This window comes from Hylaeus anthracinus, unplaced genomic scaffold (assembly GCF_026225885.1).
Source record: "Hylaeus anthracinus isolate JK02 unplaced genomic scaffold, UHH_iyHylAnth1.0_haploid 4, whole genome shotgun sequence".
Classification (NCBI taxonomy): Eukaryota; Metazoa; Arthropoda; class Insecta; order Hymenoptera; family Colletidae; genus Hylaeus; species Hylaeus anthracinus.
Window position 1 is genome coordinate 12577917 of NW_026535289.1, and position 15694 is coordinate 12593610.

The 15694-nt window shown below is 33.1% G+C and overlaps 3 protein-coding genes across 4 annotated transcripts; 1 reads left to right on the forward strand and 2 right to left on the reverse strand.

The window, feature by feature from the left end:
* Window positions 1-88: 88 nt before the first annotated feature.
* LOC128894660 (uncharacterized) lies at window positions 89-3617 on the reverse strand. Its single transcript, XM_054156555.1, has 8 exons — window positions 3474-3617; window positions 2468-2673; window positions 2111-2372; window positions 1900-2022; window positions 1643-1804; window positions 1382-1567; window positions 1114-1304; window positions 89-996 (listed from the first exon to the last, which is right to left on the reverse strand). Exons 2-8 carry the CDS (start codon window positions 2659-2661, stop codon window positions 831-833), a joined length of 1284 nt encoding a protein of 427 aa, XP_054012530.1. The 5' UTR covers window positions 2662-2673; window positions 3474-3617; the 3' UTR covers window positions 89-830.
* Window positions 3471-8745, reverse strand: LOC128894642 (zinc finger protein 184-like). Of its 2 annotated transcripts, XM_054156509.1 has the most exons (4): window positions 8414-8745; window positions 7874-8254; window positions 6771-7633; window positions 5172-6683 (listed from the first exon to the last, which is right to left on the reverse strand). In XM_054156509.1, the coding sequence occupies exons 1-4, from the start codon at window positions 8552-8554 to the stop codon at window positions 6002-6004; spliced, it is 2067 nt and encodes a 688-aa protein (XP_054012484.1). In that variant the 5' UTR covers window positions 8555-8745; the 3' UTR covers window positions 5172-6001. The 2 variants fall into 2 exon arrangements, with proteins under 2 accessions (XP_054012482.1, XP_054012484.1); XM_054156507.1 differs by having other exon boundaries at window positions 3471-7633.
* A 1161-nt stretch (window positions 8746-9906) lies between these two features.
* Window positions 9907-15612, forward strand: LOC128894651 (actin nucleation-promoting factor WASL). The gene is made up of 7 exons (XM_054156535.1): window positions 9907-10245; window positions 11060-11340; window positions 11434-11727; window positions 11803-12097; window positions 12171-12557; window positions 12647-12909; window positions 13021-15612. The coding sequence occupies exons 1-6, from the start codon at window positions 10150-10152 to the stop codon at window positions 12902-12904; spliced, it is 1611 nt and encodes a 536-aa protein (XP_054012510.1). The 5' UTR covers window positions 9907-10149; the 3' UTR covers window positions 12905-12909; window positions 13021-15612.
* Window positions 15613-15694: the final 82 nt, after the last annotated feature.

Below are 15694 nucleotides of genomic sequence, written 5' to 3' on the forward strand. Positions count from 1 at the left end.
AAATACACGTGTCATTTATATTTTCTAGCTCCTCTATATTTACGAACGTTACGAACGTAAAAATTAATTTGCAAAATAAAACCAGACATTTTGTAAGTTTAATGAAGTAGGGGTTTTATTATAATGCGACGTAGTCATTAACAGTATGGAAAAGTAACGGAATGATTTTCTATAGCACAAAAACTCAGTAAGATATTTTTTGATACATTATTTGTATGCTTATATAAATTAATTTCTACTCGTTATACTCGTGTACTGATGTTTTTAACTTTTAATTATTTCGTAAATAAAACTCTTAAAATGAGCGAAACTATAAGCCACAATTTATTTTGTCCAATTATTATCAATATTATTTTCTTGCTAGCGCCTGTTCTTCAATTAATTATCGATAATAAAGATTCAGTACTACTAGCATAAAGAGATTTAGTATAGTCATTTTGTTGTATTACTAAGTGTTGACATGAAATTGAATACGTTACTAAATTGCACACAAATACATATTTACAATATAATTGAACACTTGTGAATAAATACATTAAACACAGTTCACGCAAAGATAGTAAAATTAGGATATAAATTGCAAATATTACTCTATAACACGCAGTTTTCTTCATATTTTCTACTTAGTGAAAGTAAAAAATGTTTATTTCTAATTTTTCTGTTCGTTCGTCTTCAATATTAAATAGATACGTTCCATTGTAAAAGTATCATATTATCAAAGTCTTCGGAATGACTTCGTACGACTCGAATAATGTTTTTCAATATCCGAACACGCGTTAAAATATATTCAAACCATGTTAAGTTCATGATTTATTCGTAGTTCTTTACAACTATGTCTCACTAAATGAAGAGACTATCTTAACATTTGATTTCTGTGACTTAAAACTTTCGACACCTTGCCTTGTAACGGAAGTACCGGTTACATCAAGATATTCGAGACTTGATGCGGTTATAGCCAAGTGTTCAAGACTGGTATCCGTAACATTTGGATAGTTTCTGAAACATTTCGAAAATTTCTATTGCTTCTTATTTCACTCATTGATAAATTACTTGTAATCTGATAGGAGTGCAAAGAGTTAACGGCAAAGTTTTATTTTCTACGTTCAGTCATACCTGACAACTAATGTTTTCAAGCGTGGATTGTTAACTACTCGTTTTTCTTCGATGAATACGGCTCCTTCTGCTGTGTTGTTGATTATTCTGCGATCGCATACTTTGCTTCCGAGAGTACATATTGTTCTATCTGTTATATTACAACGTCCAAACGAAGAAGTTTCCCAACGAAATCCAATATCAATCCAAAACTGTATATAAAAAAAGATAAAGATGTACAGTACAATATACTTTAATATCAATCGTTGCGAATGATTGGCACGCTTACTTGTGCAAGATTTTCGTCTTCGTATGTAGGTGGATTCAATTGTCTGCTCATAAGTCGTGGCTCGTATTCCGTTGATTCTGAATTTCGCGAAGTCGGACATTCTAGATAGAGATGTGTCAAAGTTTTAGTGTAACTGAAACATCCAACCTCGCTATCGCCAAGTGCTGTATCTCGTAAATCGAGAATCTGAAATATTTAAACAAAAATTTTGAGAGATTTAATAAGTAAAAAAATATAATAGAAATAGAAAAAATTACTTACCTCTAAATTTTGGAACCCCAATTTTGTTGCCAAACTTGTATAAGCGATACATTCACCTAAACTGTGACACGAATTTAATCTCAACTCTTTTAATTTTGGCATTTTACTAATAACCAACAGTGAATGCGAAGTGAACCATGAACAATTGCTTAAAATCAAGCACTGAAAAATGTGCATATATCGATGCAATAAAATATTATTCATAGATAGTTAAATACGAATGATATATTGTAGAAAACAAAAATAAAATTCCTTACTGTTAAATCAGGCATATGGAGATTCATTGTGTAAAAATATGACTTACTCCTAGGCAAGTAACCCATTTTACATCCTTGCAATGAAAGTTTCTCAATGGTACGTGGAAAATCTGTTATTTGAATCTGCAAGTATAAAAAGTAAAATTTATAAGTTTCCATAAAACTTTTTTAATTTTTATTTATATAAAAATAATTAAATAATCAGACTTGCCTCGTTTCCATTGATATTATATTGTTCAATAACCAATTCTTTAAGTTGAGTACATACATGTTTAATAGAATTAAACAAACAAGGACTAAGTCTTGCTTCTATTTCAGAATTCAAACAGCCACGAATAGCAAGAGTTGTTGTCATTGGTTGAAAAAATTTTACATACTCCTTTAAGTCATCTGATGACATAGGCAATGCACGGAAGTCTACCTTTCTCCATAAAGTTTTATCTTGCACTATTTGATTTAATCGTTGACAACACCTAACAATGTATCAACCACAAGAAACATATATATATTACATAATTTACTATTAACATACAAAGGCAATTGTGTTCTCATTCTTTTCAAAACTTACAAGCTTACTGCCATAAGATCTTGGGGATTCAAATATTTGAGTATATTTAACAAAACATCATCTGAAAAATCTAATATATGCTGGTGTGTTATTATATCATTTATTTCTCTATCCTCTTCGAGTTTTATGCGTTTCATATCGTCTTCACTGCTGGAAGGTTTGGGAGATAAAGATCTGCTGCGTTTCATTTTCATTTTTTTTTATATCTTTAAAAAATACGTTAATTCTTCATTAAACAAACTTTTATTCAGGAATTAATTAAAATTAAGTGTAATAATTTATGAATGTAACGACATCAATATTTCTGTATAGTCATCTTTAGACATTTAATAAGTAAGGATTGTTCGATTGACGACAAAAAAGTATCCCTGTGAGCGAAATATCCCGCGAATGGTGATAAATTGACAGTCGTCATGTGTGGACTATTCCATTTGCAAATGCAAAAGGGTTAATAGTTTCAATTCTTTTTGCATATTTATTGCAACCACTTCGCGGATTGAAAGCTTTTTTAATTAAAAAATTGTAATTGGCATAAAAGTGGAAAGAAAGTTTTGTTTATAAAACAATCTAATTCTGACTACCAAATAAGCTCGATTCTTTTGGCTGAAACCCAGAAATAACGATACAATTTCTGTCAACAGCATGCCACCGTGAACAACAATTCTATAGAATTTCTCGAAATTCTACATATTGTAAGCAAAATCAAAGTTCTGTCCATACTTGTACATTTTCTCCGATCTAAAATGTCGACGAGAAAGATTCCATTCATATATCTATTTGCTGTCAAACGTACAGTTTGTCGAATTATACATGAAGTTTAGAAACCGATTCGATAATATTGTGACGAATGTAACATACGTTCCACAGTTTTATTTAATAATCTTCATGGGATAAATAATATATATTTGTATCTGACAGGTCAGGAAATTTATTGTATTGTTGACAAAAATCAACAAGTAAAAACATAACCTTAAGACAACATACTGTCAGTAATAGATCTACTTACCTGACTATTTATTTTAATATTACAACCACTTATTACAGTTGTTTAGTAGTTAAAGGACGCTCACGTCAATTTCACGACACAGCGTACGCGAACGGAGCGTCCTGGAGTGTCCCCTCTGGTATGAATGCTCACGTTTGAAACAATGTCTCTACTGTCTGTGCGAGAGAGAAACGCATTTGGCGACGCCCGTAAATTTCGCTTCTCTAAAAATTATGAATCGTAGAGCTGTTTTATCTTATCGTACGAGCATAATTGGATCTCAGGTTTATTAATTTTTTAAAATTCACTCAATTCTACCGTTCAGATTTTTTTTTTTTAAATTTATATTTAATATAAAATTAAATGAAGTCTCACGGTACACATCGATAAAATATACGTACAGGAAGATGGTCAATGAAAAGTATATAATTCTTTAATTTATTATAATATATTTAAATATAGCATTGGTTGGGAAATATGTACAATGTAAGGGGAAAAACTTAGAAGTAGAAATTACGAAAATAATTGTGTCTGAGCAATTACTTAATGTCATTTTGCTGCGAGTTACACATATCAGGGGGCTACTAAAAAGTAAGATACTTACATGATTTTATACACAAGTGTATAAAATATGCGATTTGTTATAATTAGGCACAAATATGTAAATAATAAAAGCACTGTGTCTTTGGATTTAATATCTACTTTACAAGACTTCCACATGAGTATAGCATTCTTATGTTTTGCAGAAAATACCATTTCCTTAGGAACAGCGTGCTAACAGTTTTTTTTTTTTTATCTTACTCACTGGATCGTGGTATGTACAACATTATTACTATAAATCTATGTACTTCCAACGTACACCTAGTACTAGGTGATATAGAAACACAGTCTTAAAGTCATTACTTCTGTTTCAATATATATGTACAAGACTTTATGATAAAATAAAGTCTGACCAGTAATTAAAATAAATTTGTTGTACTATGGAAAGTTTCCTTACATGTTAAGACGTTTACTCTGTGAGAACAAAATTTTGCTATTGTATATTCAATAACAAATTTACATTCACACTTTGAATGAAAGTTTTACATTTATTTCGGCAAACAATGCAAGTTATCGCGCGTCATTGCAACATAAAATTGTGCGATCTATACCTGGCATCGATATTTATCACGTAACACTAAACATTGGGAGAAAGTATGAAAACAGACAAATTAAATACCTTAACAAACAATAGTGATTTCGAATACATTATGAATTTTTGTATCTACATCTATTGTGCACAAATACAAAATTTAATAAGTAGACAGACGATGTTTTAGTACGATACACTGGGAACTTTTGTTTCGAGTATAGTTGCTCCCTGTTCTTAATCTTGTTACATGAAAAAGTTAGATAAAAACAAATGCAACTTAATCAACAATATATTCTAATTACACATAGATGCAATAGAATCGAATGTGTCTCGATAAATACAAATTCGTTTAAATTGGCTCGATTTTGGTCAATATATGTTTCGACAATTATAATTTCTTGTATGCTTATTCCCAAAGTTCACTGTATGGCACACTCTCATATGTCGGTAAACGACTCATTGTACATATTATAAAGTACTATGCAGTATATGTTGTATACACGCTTAACCAATGTTTTAATCATAATAGAGTTAATCAAGCTAGGCCATGCCTGATCGTATCTTATATTTATACCTCTACTTCGGTATTATTTACCCAATTTATACATAATATAAATTTCTTTGGTCTTAGATTTTGTCTCGTATTTCAAGTTTACATACAAACCATGTAATTCTAAAATACTTTGTAAAATGGTCATAGATTGTTACAATCACTGGTTACAAATGAAATTGTTTCATTAACCTCAATAACTAATTACCTATCAAAATATTGCACAAAGCAGAATATAATTTAATTTTGCTCGTATCTGATTTTATTGTTTTCAACTCAAAATCTAATTCATAATTATTCAACTAATTATTAATGAAAATATATAACAAATATCAAATAAAATCTTGTAAGAACTTCCATCTGTTCTTAACATACTAATCTAATTCTAATAATAGGAACAACTAAAATAACGTATATTTTTGAAGCCAATAGTGCTTGAAATATAAATCTAATCAGGTATTGAAACAACCTCATGACTATCTACGTATATTTAAATTTTGCAACACACATCTTGTTTTTTATATTAAATAACTGTGTGCACTTGTATAAAACATAGCATGCATTTTATACATGTAATACTTTCCCGGCAAAATACCTATACAACAACTTCACGTTAAGCTTTTAACCTGTAAATTACCAACACTGTAAATTACTTTTTGACTGAAGAAACAACAAATGATAAAAATAATAGAGTTTAAATCCATTTTTCACGGTATTAAAGTATAAAAAATTTTTGTTTTCGAATAATGGCATGTATAGTTAAGAAAATATATTGGCGCGTCGTAAAGTTTCCCTTGCCTAGACAACAACGATTTTATGATTGTTACCATTTGGCAAGAGAACATAATAGACACGCTTCCCCTTATCTCATTGGAACTCTTGTATATTACTATGGTACTGGTTATCAAACGAAGCATTTGGTTCGTCAGCTTTGTCGATAACGCTTTGCATCTCGACTGTTGATTCGTTATTAGACTGTCCATTGTTATTATTTAGATTTCCAGAATTAGTAACGTTATTTCCCACTAAGTTTGCATCGTTTGCGGTATTAGATTGTTGAGTTTGTTGATGATGACCGTTTACAGTATTTTGGCCAGAATTATTACTATTCTTTGATCTATGCCTAAGTTTATGAGTCGTAAGATACTGTTTTACAGAGAATGCCTTATGACAAAGATCGCACTTATACGGCAAGGGATCTTGACAATTCACACCATCACCGGTAGTTGACGCGTGAGTTGTCAAATGCATTAAATAATAATGTTTTACCACAAACGATTTTCCACAAGTTTCACAGATGTATGGACCAGATACACCGTGCGTTTTGCGATGCTTATGAAGATTATCCTTCCGAGAAAAGCTTTTACCGCACACTTCGCACTCGTGCATCTTTTCGCCTGTATGAGATACAGAATGCCTAACCAGATGCTCTTTGCGGCTGAATGCTTTCGAACACGTGGCACACACAAATGGACGTTCACCAGTATGCAACTTTCGATGCTGATAAAGATGCTCTCTTCGCTTGAACGGCTTACCACACACATCACAACTAAAAGAATTATTATTAGTTTGCAAAGGATCTTCTTTGTTTCCACCATCAGAGGTGTCGGTTAAAAGAGTTTGAAGTAAACTAGACCTTGAATTAAACGATGCATTGGAGCAATTGTGATTGTTCAGTAGAGTCGCTGTGGTGAATGTTTTACCGCAATCTTTGCAAACCATGTCCCTAGTTTGCGTAACAACTTGAGGATTTACGGTAATTAAAGACGTTGGTTCGGGTGTCGATTTGATTTTTAAAAACTCTGAGATTTGTCCAATCGACGTACGAGATATCGCGTCGTCGGTTTTTACAAAATCTTTAAACTCTTTCGAGTCTTCTCGAATAGTTTGCGTGACCAATGTAGTGTCTTTAAATCCCAAATTTAAAAATACTTCTGGCCCCGCGTGTACAGCTGAGAAACTTGCTACATTTTGCGCTGCACTTTCATCTTTTTGGACTTCAGGTTGTACTTTCGGAATGATTTGCTGATTTTGTTTAATATCAGGTTCTGTCTTTAGAATAATCTCCTCCTGTTTTATAGGAAATTCCTGTTCCGTAGCGATTTCGACTTGTTGCTTTTCGATTTGTTGAAGCTGTCTATGTTGCTTTTCAAATTCTCTTTGCTGTCTTTGCAACTGTTCAATCTGTTGCGTTATCTGTGATTGACTCTGTTGTTGTTGACTGACCTGAGTTTGATTTTGCTGCTGAGAAATTTGAGCCATCTGATTCAACTGTTGAGTGATTTGTCTTTGTGACTGTATTTGCTGATTTATTTGACCATGATTTTGTATTTGATTTTGAACTTGTTGAATCTGAGAAGTTGAGCTTTGTTGTTCGTTTATTTGATTTTGTGCTTCATTTGATTGAGGTGATAATTGTTGCGACGTTTGTTGCTGGTAACTATAATGCGTTTCTGCTGTTGCTTCCACAACAGCAGCTGCCATACCTCCTGGTTGCATCTAAAATACATAATTATTATTAATTACACAGCAAATTCTATATATCCCTATTGTACTAAATATAATAAGAACTTATTGTGTAAAAATAATAACAATACTTCTATTCGCGATATTATGCCTCGTATATTAATAACTGAAATAAAAACAATACATGAATAATTAAACCTTGAATGATAGATAATAAAACGTAACAATGTTAAAAATGAATGCCAGTTATTAACGTTTCCTTTGTTAACAAACCTGCATGGCACACTTGTACTGTTGAACTCTGGCTTGAACTCCACTGATAATTTGTATATTAGAAGCATTTATGTTACTAACAACAACAGGTTGTTGATGTATTTGCGGTTCGTTGGTAAGTATCGGAGTTCCCGTAGTAGGTGATACTTTTTCCATCGACTTTAACAATTCGTTTTCAGGTGTCGTAGGTCTATCCTTCTCTGTGCTTTTTACATAAACCTTACCCTCTTTTAGAAAATCTTCCGAGAATCGTAAAGAAGTGAAATATGACTCTAGCATACCCTCTGCGCTTACAACAGTTTCTCTAAATTCAATAAAACTTTCCAATTTCTTTACACATTCATGGCAAACGATTTTTGGTAACGAATCCTCTTCCAAAACCTTGAAGTATTAATGAAATTTTACACACTATTTTTCGAAACTAAACAAACGTCTGAACAATCGAACCACGTAACGAAACAAGGCTTACGATACAGCAAATATCCATGGAAGATAGCCTATTCAGGTATTGTAATTAATCATTCCCTGAAAAAACCTCACCTGTATAGGTAAACATGTTTGTATCTTTGTTTGAAGTTGCCGTCTACGACCTTCTTCGCGAAAAATGTTCATTTTGTTACCCTCGCTGCTGGTACACAATCTGCACAGTTCGTAGTAATTCACTCTTCGATATCCAGACATTGTTTTCCCGCGGAAAACTCAATTATGCGACCTTAAGAAAATCGCGAATAACTCTACTATCGAATATATACACGCGTAACAACAATCACTGTTGCTTCATCATCATTGACGATGTTGTTTCACATGAAAAATATGATTCCGTTTGATATCGCATCTCTGAGACTACGTGAATTGCACCCGTGGCCATTTGCAGTTTGTGATTATAGCGACAACGAAGTTAAACGATAACTAGACGCGCCAAAAATCAAACTCATTTCTCCTTCGAGCGGTGTATCAAATTTCTTTCTACTCGACTGTTCATTTTCTTTTTTTCGTCTATTTGTATGGAAACAATCTTTCGAGATTTCAATGAGAGACATTCGATTACGATCTCTTCTGCATATGTTTTCCCTGAGATCGCTTGATCGAGCTCGATTACGGGTACTGAAATATAATACAGGGTGTCCCAAAAATGTTGTAACACCTTGAAAGAGGTGGTTCGGGAGGTGATTTGAAACAACTTTTTCCTTAGCGAAAATGTTGTCCGAGGCTTCGTTGAGGAGATATTAACGGAAAACATTGACCAATCAGAGCGCGCGGATACCGTTGTAGCGGTCGCGGTAGCGAAGGCTATGTGCTAAGCGGCCGCGCTTGTACGCGAACAAGCGACTCGACGTGCATCGAAGGACATTGGACGCGGCCGCTTAGCTCGTAGCCTTCGCTACCACGGCCGCTCCAACGGTATACGCGCGCTCTGATTGGTCAGTGGTTTCCGTTAATATCTCCTCAACGAAGCCTCGGACAACATCTTCGCTAAGGAAAAAGTTGTTTCAAATCACCTCCCGAACCACTCTTTTCAATGTGTTACAACATTTTTCGGACACCCTGTATAATTATAGACGGTTGAAATTATTTTTTTTTTTAATCTTCTTAATCTTAGCAGCATGATTCCATCGCATACGAAAACAATTCGTGTAAAATACCAGTTGAATTGGATATCAAGAAAACGTGCCTTTCAGATCTTGAAGTGATTACTATAATTATTTTTACATGCATCGAAATCGTTGTAAGGACAGATTAATAGAAAAATGTAGAGAACAAAACTTTGATCATCTATAGCTAAGGACCATTTTAATATCGATAGATAAAGCATGGATATTCTTGAATATTGTCGATTTCAAAGCATTCGTGCGATACGTGAGAAAATATACATCATTGTTTTGTATTAAAAAATCTGTAGCTATTTTTGTTTATAATTTCTCGGCCAAAAACTTCTCGAGGAACATCTTTTTTTAGATTTCAATGAGAATACCCCCTTACGAGCGAAAAGATATCGAATGAGGAAACGCGGAACATTGAACCGGATAGATGAAAATGTCATCACTGACTGGTAGAGTTTCCTGTGAAGATAATATCGGAGATAGCTTCGGTGGGTGGTGTTCGGCTCGTTTTATCCTGTGGCTTTCACGGTCGATGTGAACGTTCGACATGTAAGAATGCACGAAAACGGGACACGTTAATGTTAAATTATGAAAGAGAATCTATCGATCGAGAGAGAGTATAGCGAAAAATACCACGGTGGTGTGATAGTGCGAAAATCCTAACCTTGTTTAAAAATGAAGTCGGGCACCATGGACAAACACAGAGGCTCTACACTTTTGAAACCGGAAGAAAACGAACAAGTCTTCCAATTAATAGGGAATCGGTGCCAGGTGAGAATTATTTCTGCCAAAAATTTTCACCCACAATTATTAAAACTGTCATTTACGTGTACGAATTCTGACCTAAATCTTGTCAATCGACAGATATAGACGAATACGTGCTGTCATTTCAGTCTTGACGTTATTTGCAAATACCTTTGGCATTACGAACGTAACGGCTAAGCTTTGCTCTGTTTCATTTACAATTAATACGATGTTCGAATAAGAATTACACGATGTATAATATGTTTTCCGAGCGACACATTTAATGTTGTAAAGATGGATTCGTATTACAAAAACTATCGAATTAATCGTTTAACGTGGATACGTTAACGACACACATTTATCAATGTACAAGTTCTTTTTCTCAAACATAATTACAAATCTTTACTTTGCATTTTTGGAGGACATGCAAGTATTTGAAAGTATGATGGATCATATAATGAAACATATAACAGATCCTCTATAAATTTATGTACATATTCTGTATAAATTTCATGATGATTATCATTCTTTGCATGTAAAATTACTTCACAAATAGTATCATGCTTTTTAAAATTACATATTAGTCATAAATTGAATGACATCAGAAGATTCATAACTGTACAGGAATTTTCCACTAAGTGATCATGATATGTTTTTTTAAAAAATTTTGTCAACATATTTGCTGAACTATAAATAAATATTTATATCTCTTTACAGTTTTAATTTAAGTATACTAAGCTTATGTATTTATGTATCAATTGCTTATAGTTAATTGAGATTAGAGCAATGAATATAGGAGAATTTAGTAGTAATGGTATGATATTTTTACTGTTTATTGCAGTGTTTAGCAGCTGGAATTATTCAATTATATTTAACGGAACCACCTTTGCATAAAGAATGGATAAAGAAAACTACAGGTATTATAACATTAATAAGGGATAATCCTAGGCGTAGTTTCTTCCTTCGGTTATATTGTCTGCAAAGGAAAGCAATGTTATGGGAACATGAAGTTTATAATGCAATGGATTATAAAGCACCATTAATGTACTTCCATACATTTGAAGCTGAAGATTGTATGGCTGCTTTCAATTTTGCAAGTGAAACAGATGCTGTTACGTTAAGGTAAGTTGAGTCAAAGATTTCATTGATCTTAAGAAGAGTTTTATAACAATAAAGAAGGTGTAAAAATATTAAGTAAACGTGATTTGTTTTTAGAAATATTCTTCTTGATAAACTGAATGCTAAACGTCAAAGAAGACAGCAAAGACGGTCTAAAATGGAAGTAGAGTCTCAACATGGTGCAACATTGCCATGGAGAAATCAAAGCAACGCGTCGTCGGTTGCATTTAGCACAGGGTCAACTTCTAATTTATTAAATGGAACTCCCACTACAGTTGGCGTTAATAGAAGTGCTTCGAGTAGTTCTATGTATAAATCTAAGAAGAAAAAACGAGAGAAAGCTAAACGAAAATTAACAAAAGATGATATAGGTCCACCATCAAATTTTAGGTTGGCAATTTATGAATTTAAGGTAATTTCAATATTTTAGTTATAGCTGACAAAGATATTTTCTTTCATTTTCAGACATGTATCGCACTTGGGATGGAATGACTCAGGATTCGAATACGAACCAGAAGATCCACACTTGAAGATTTTTCTGGATAAAGTTGGTGTATCGGAACACCAATTTAGTAATCAGGAAACGCGCAATTTTATTTATGATTTCATTGAAAAGAATGGAGGCATGAATGCTATCCGAGAAGATATTTCATCGTCTATTCCAAAATCTAGCGCACAGCAACAACCACAGCAACAAGCTCCTCCAGTAGCACCTCAACGACAGGAATACCCTCCTCCAGTTCCTGCGCGAACAATACCTGTTCGTACTTTTTTTATAATCTTATATGGTATATGATACATATACAAAATTTTAACCAGTCAATTTTTTATAGCATCAATCGAGAAGCGCTCCGCCACTACCTCCAAATCGATTTAATGCACCTTCAACACCACCGAGCGCACCAGCTAATGCTCCACGGGTGCATAAATCATTACCATTACGACCACCGCCACCTTCTTTAACCACTGCTCCGTCATTGCCGCCACCTCCGCCGCCACCTCCGCCAGCTCCAGCTCCACCTTCCAGGACTAATTCTATGGCACCTGTTCCACCTCCGCCGCCATTGCCTAATTTAGTAAACACGGATGAAGGAACTCTCAATACAAGTGCTACGAATAATAATAATAATAATAATAATACTAGTAATAATAATAACGAAGAAAATGTTGATCCCAGATCAATGCTTATGGAATCCATCAGAAGTGGCACTACGCTTAAAGTAAGTATTGGAGTTGTAACATTTTTTATTTATATAACTTATTTTCGTAAATTGTACTCAAACTTTAATTGCTTCTTTTTTTTTTTTAGAAAGTCGATAAATCTGAAATTAAACAAAAAGAACCTCCTGTACAAGGGGATTCTAGAAATGCTTTATTGGAACAAATTCGTCAAGGAGTTGAATTGAGGCCTGTTTCGAACGAAGCAAAACCTAAGACAACTCCAGTATTTCAAGGAGGATTAGCTAGTGCTTTGTCAAGGGCTCTTGCGGAGCGATCAAGTGCAATCCATAGTGAAAGTGATAAATCGACTAGTGAAACCAGTGATGATGATGAGTGGGACGATTAATTCAGGTCAGTTTCGTACGGGTGTTTAGAAAATTTGTACATGTATAAATTTGGAAACGATACAGTACGCGAAAACCAATGTCATCATATTGATGAAAATATGAAATACTATTTCAGATGAAATATACAACCCGAGGAATACAATAATATACCACTGTGATAAATCTGCTATTGATAAACATTTAAACAGATTAGCTACTGTAAATGTATAATGTAACGATTTTGAATTTGATATCCAAAGAAGAATGAAAATCATATATAAATGTTCCGAAAAAACGGAATCAGTTAAATGTGTTATCAGAAAGTAAGGCACAATCACGTGGATAGGGCAGGTAAGGGCAGAATGAAGGTTTTAATATCGTCTCGGAGAAATCACAACGTACATTTATCAAAGGAAGCGACTTGCATAAAGTAAATGCGATGCTACGAAGCACAATAGATATGCGAAAGTCAGTTTTTAATGTGGTATTATTTATTTGTTCGTTATTAACAACCATTTTGTCCTTGGAATAAACTTTGATCGACGATAGCCGTAGACATACATAAATATACAAAGCTTGTTCTAAGACTAAAATTACTGTTAATAATTCCATGCGACCAAGCTATTATTCTAATTACTATATTTATTTGCTCAATTGCGAAACCCGATATTTGACAAATAAAACAAGTATTAGAAAGTAATGGTATTTATACATACTGTCGCAAGTGAACGTCGCAAGAAATATAGCAAAGAATGCTGTTATGTTACAAATAGTATATTTGTATACTACAGTTAACAGTATTATAAATTTTACATAAGTTTATTCAGCACAGTCCTTTCGTTACGCAATATTTCTACATCCTTTGCCCTAGTTTGCCCTGCCCAGTACGTGCGACTCAAAGTACACGTATAATGTTAAGTTAGCAATGGCGTTAGTGCGGACAGCATTTTTAACGATAGAACAAATGTAAACGTATGCATTTCCAAATTAATTGGAATAGTTCTGTCAGTCGTAATAGATATGAAAAAAAAGAAGTATTACAAATATTATTAGATTTCTTTCCAGGTGAATACTCTGTGAAACTGCAATAATTTCGATAATGATCTATATATAAAAAGTACATCGAAACAATTTTAATTCATAAAAACTATACTTAACATCTTCAGAGACATGTACGTAATGTATCACACGTGCTACCCTACAGGTCGACATTAGAAATCAAACTGTCATCAATTATAAGATTTATTGGATTAAGAAATCAAAATCGACTCGCATGCCTCCTCTTTTTTTTTTAATCTTATTTTATAATGGTGTAATACACAAAACCAGAAATCGACCTTTACAAAGTATACAATTTATACTTAAACTTATCGATATATGAAATTTTTATTCTGTGGAATTCCCGTTTAAGTATGATTCATTGTTTCGTTTATTGGTATGAAAATCACTTTTGGGATATCTAAATTACGGCTTTGTATCTAGTCGCTTATAAAGCCAGGGTAGGGATATCGAATGAATGGAAACTATGTTCCCGGAGTGTTTTTGAAATCCATTAACCGACTCGATGAATTAGAAGTATGACGCATCTTTGATATCTCTTTTTTAACTCTAATATCTTCCTCTCTGTTACAATTTATTGTATGAATTGTACGATTTTTGTCGATGTTCTCTTCACATATGCAAGAAAAAATACGCAACATAGGGTGAATCATTATATGTTCGTTACACATAATCACGATACTTCATCTTTGAATTGAATGATTCTTAAGTATCCTACTAAAATATGTATAAGGTACGTTTAACGATGAAGTAAGGACTGTATATTTTCACGTGTGTGATAATGGTGTCGAGCCTGCGGAAGTGAAGCGCAAACTGAAAAATTGTCTGTGGGAAGTATGACGAGGCACAAGATAAAAGTTATGCCGCTATGGAGAAATCCTAGTCACACCAGAAACAGAAAAAAAAAAAAGAAAAACGAACATGTTAATTATTAATTATTGTATTCTGTTATATACTATTACACGATATTTGTTTAAAGTAAATACCGTTCGAGCTAAATCTTGGGTACGAATGATCTAAATCATACACTGCAGGATTCGTTCGGCTGTCTTGATTTTTAGGAGCGTGTATCGTGAGCGTAATCAAGGAGGGAAGCTGTAACTGTTAACTATAGTAAAGAGAAAGTAGCGACAAATGTTTTAACAAAGACTTGTTATAGATGAACTAATGTATTAGAATGTGACTTGAGGGGATAACGAAATTATACGATAATTAAACGCATTAGAAATATTGTTGCATTTAAGAAAGAGAAAGAATTATAACGGACGCATACTCTTTGGTCCAATTTCCTGAAATACATATTCGTCTTCTTTCGAATGTATAACGTAGAACACGTTACAAATCAAATTCGATTTGTATTGTGACTGCCAAATATGAAAAGCTATAAAAAAAACACTCATCATAAAAAAAAAAGTAATTTACTTCAATACGCAACTTCCTTTTACCATATTATTTTCTTTATATTACCTAAGATAGACTTTATATAACAGATCATTTATAGCGCAAATCTTATTAACTAATGCAAAATAGATGTTTCCTTTTTGTTACTACAAGAACAAGAATGGCACTCCTATAGAAATAGAGATTTCATAGACGAAGGAGAAACCTAGATTTGTTATATGTGTGTATATATAGTTCTGAAGAAAACGTTAAATATGCGTTGAAACAATGTTTGTATTATTTATTAAACGGTCTGCTTTTATGTATATATATATAACGAGGATTAGATTAAGTAACCAAATCGATCGGAC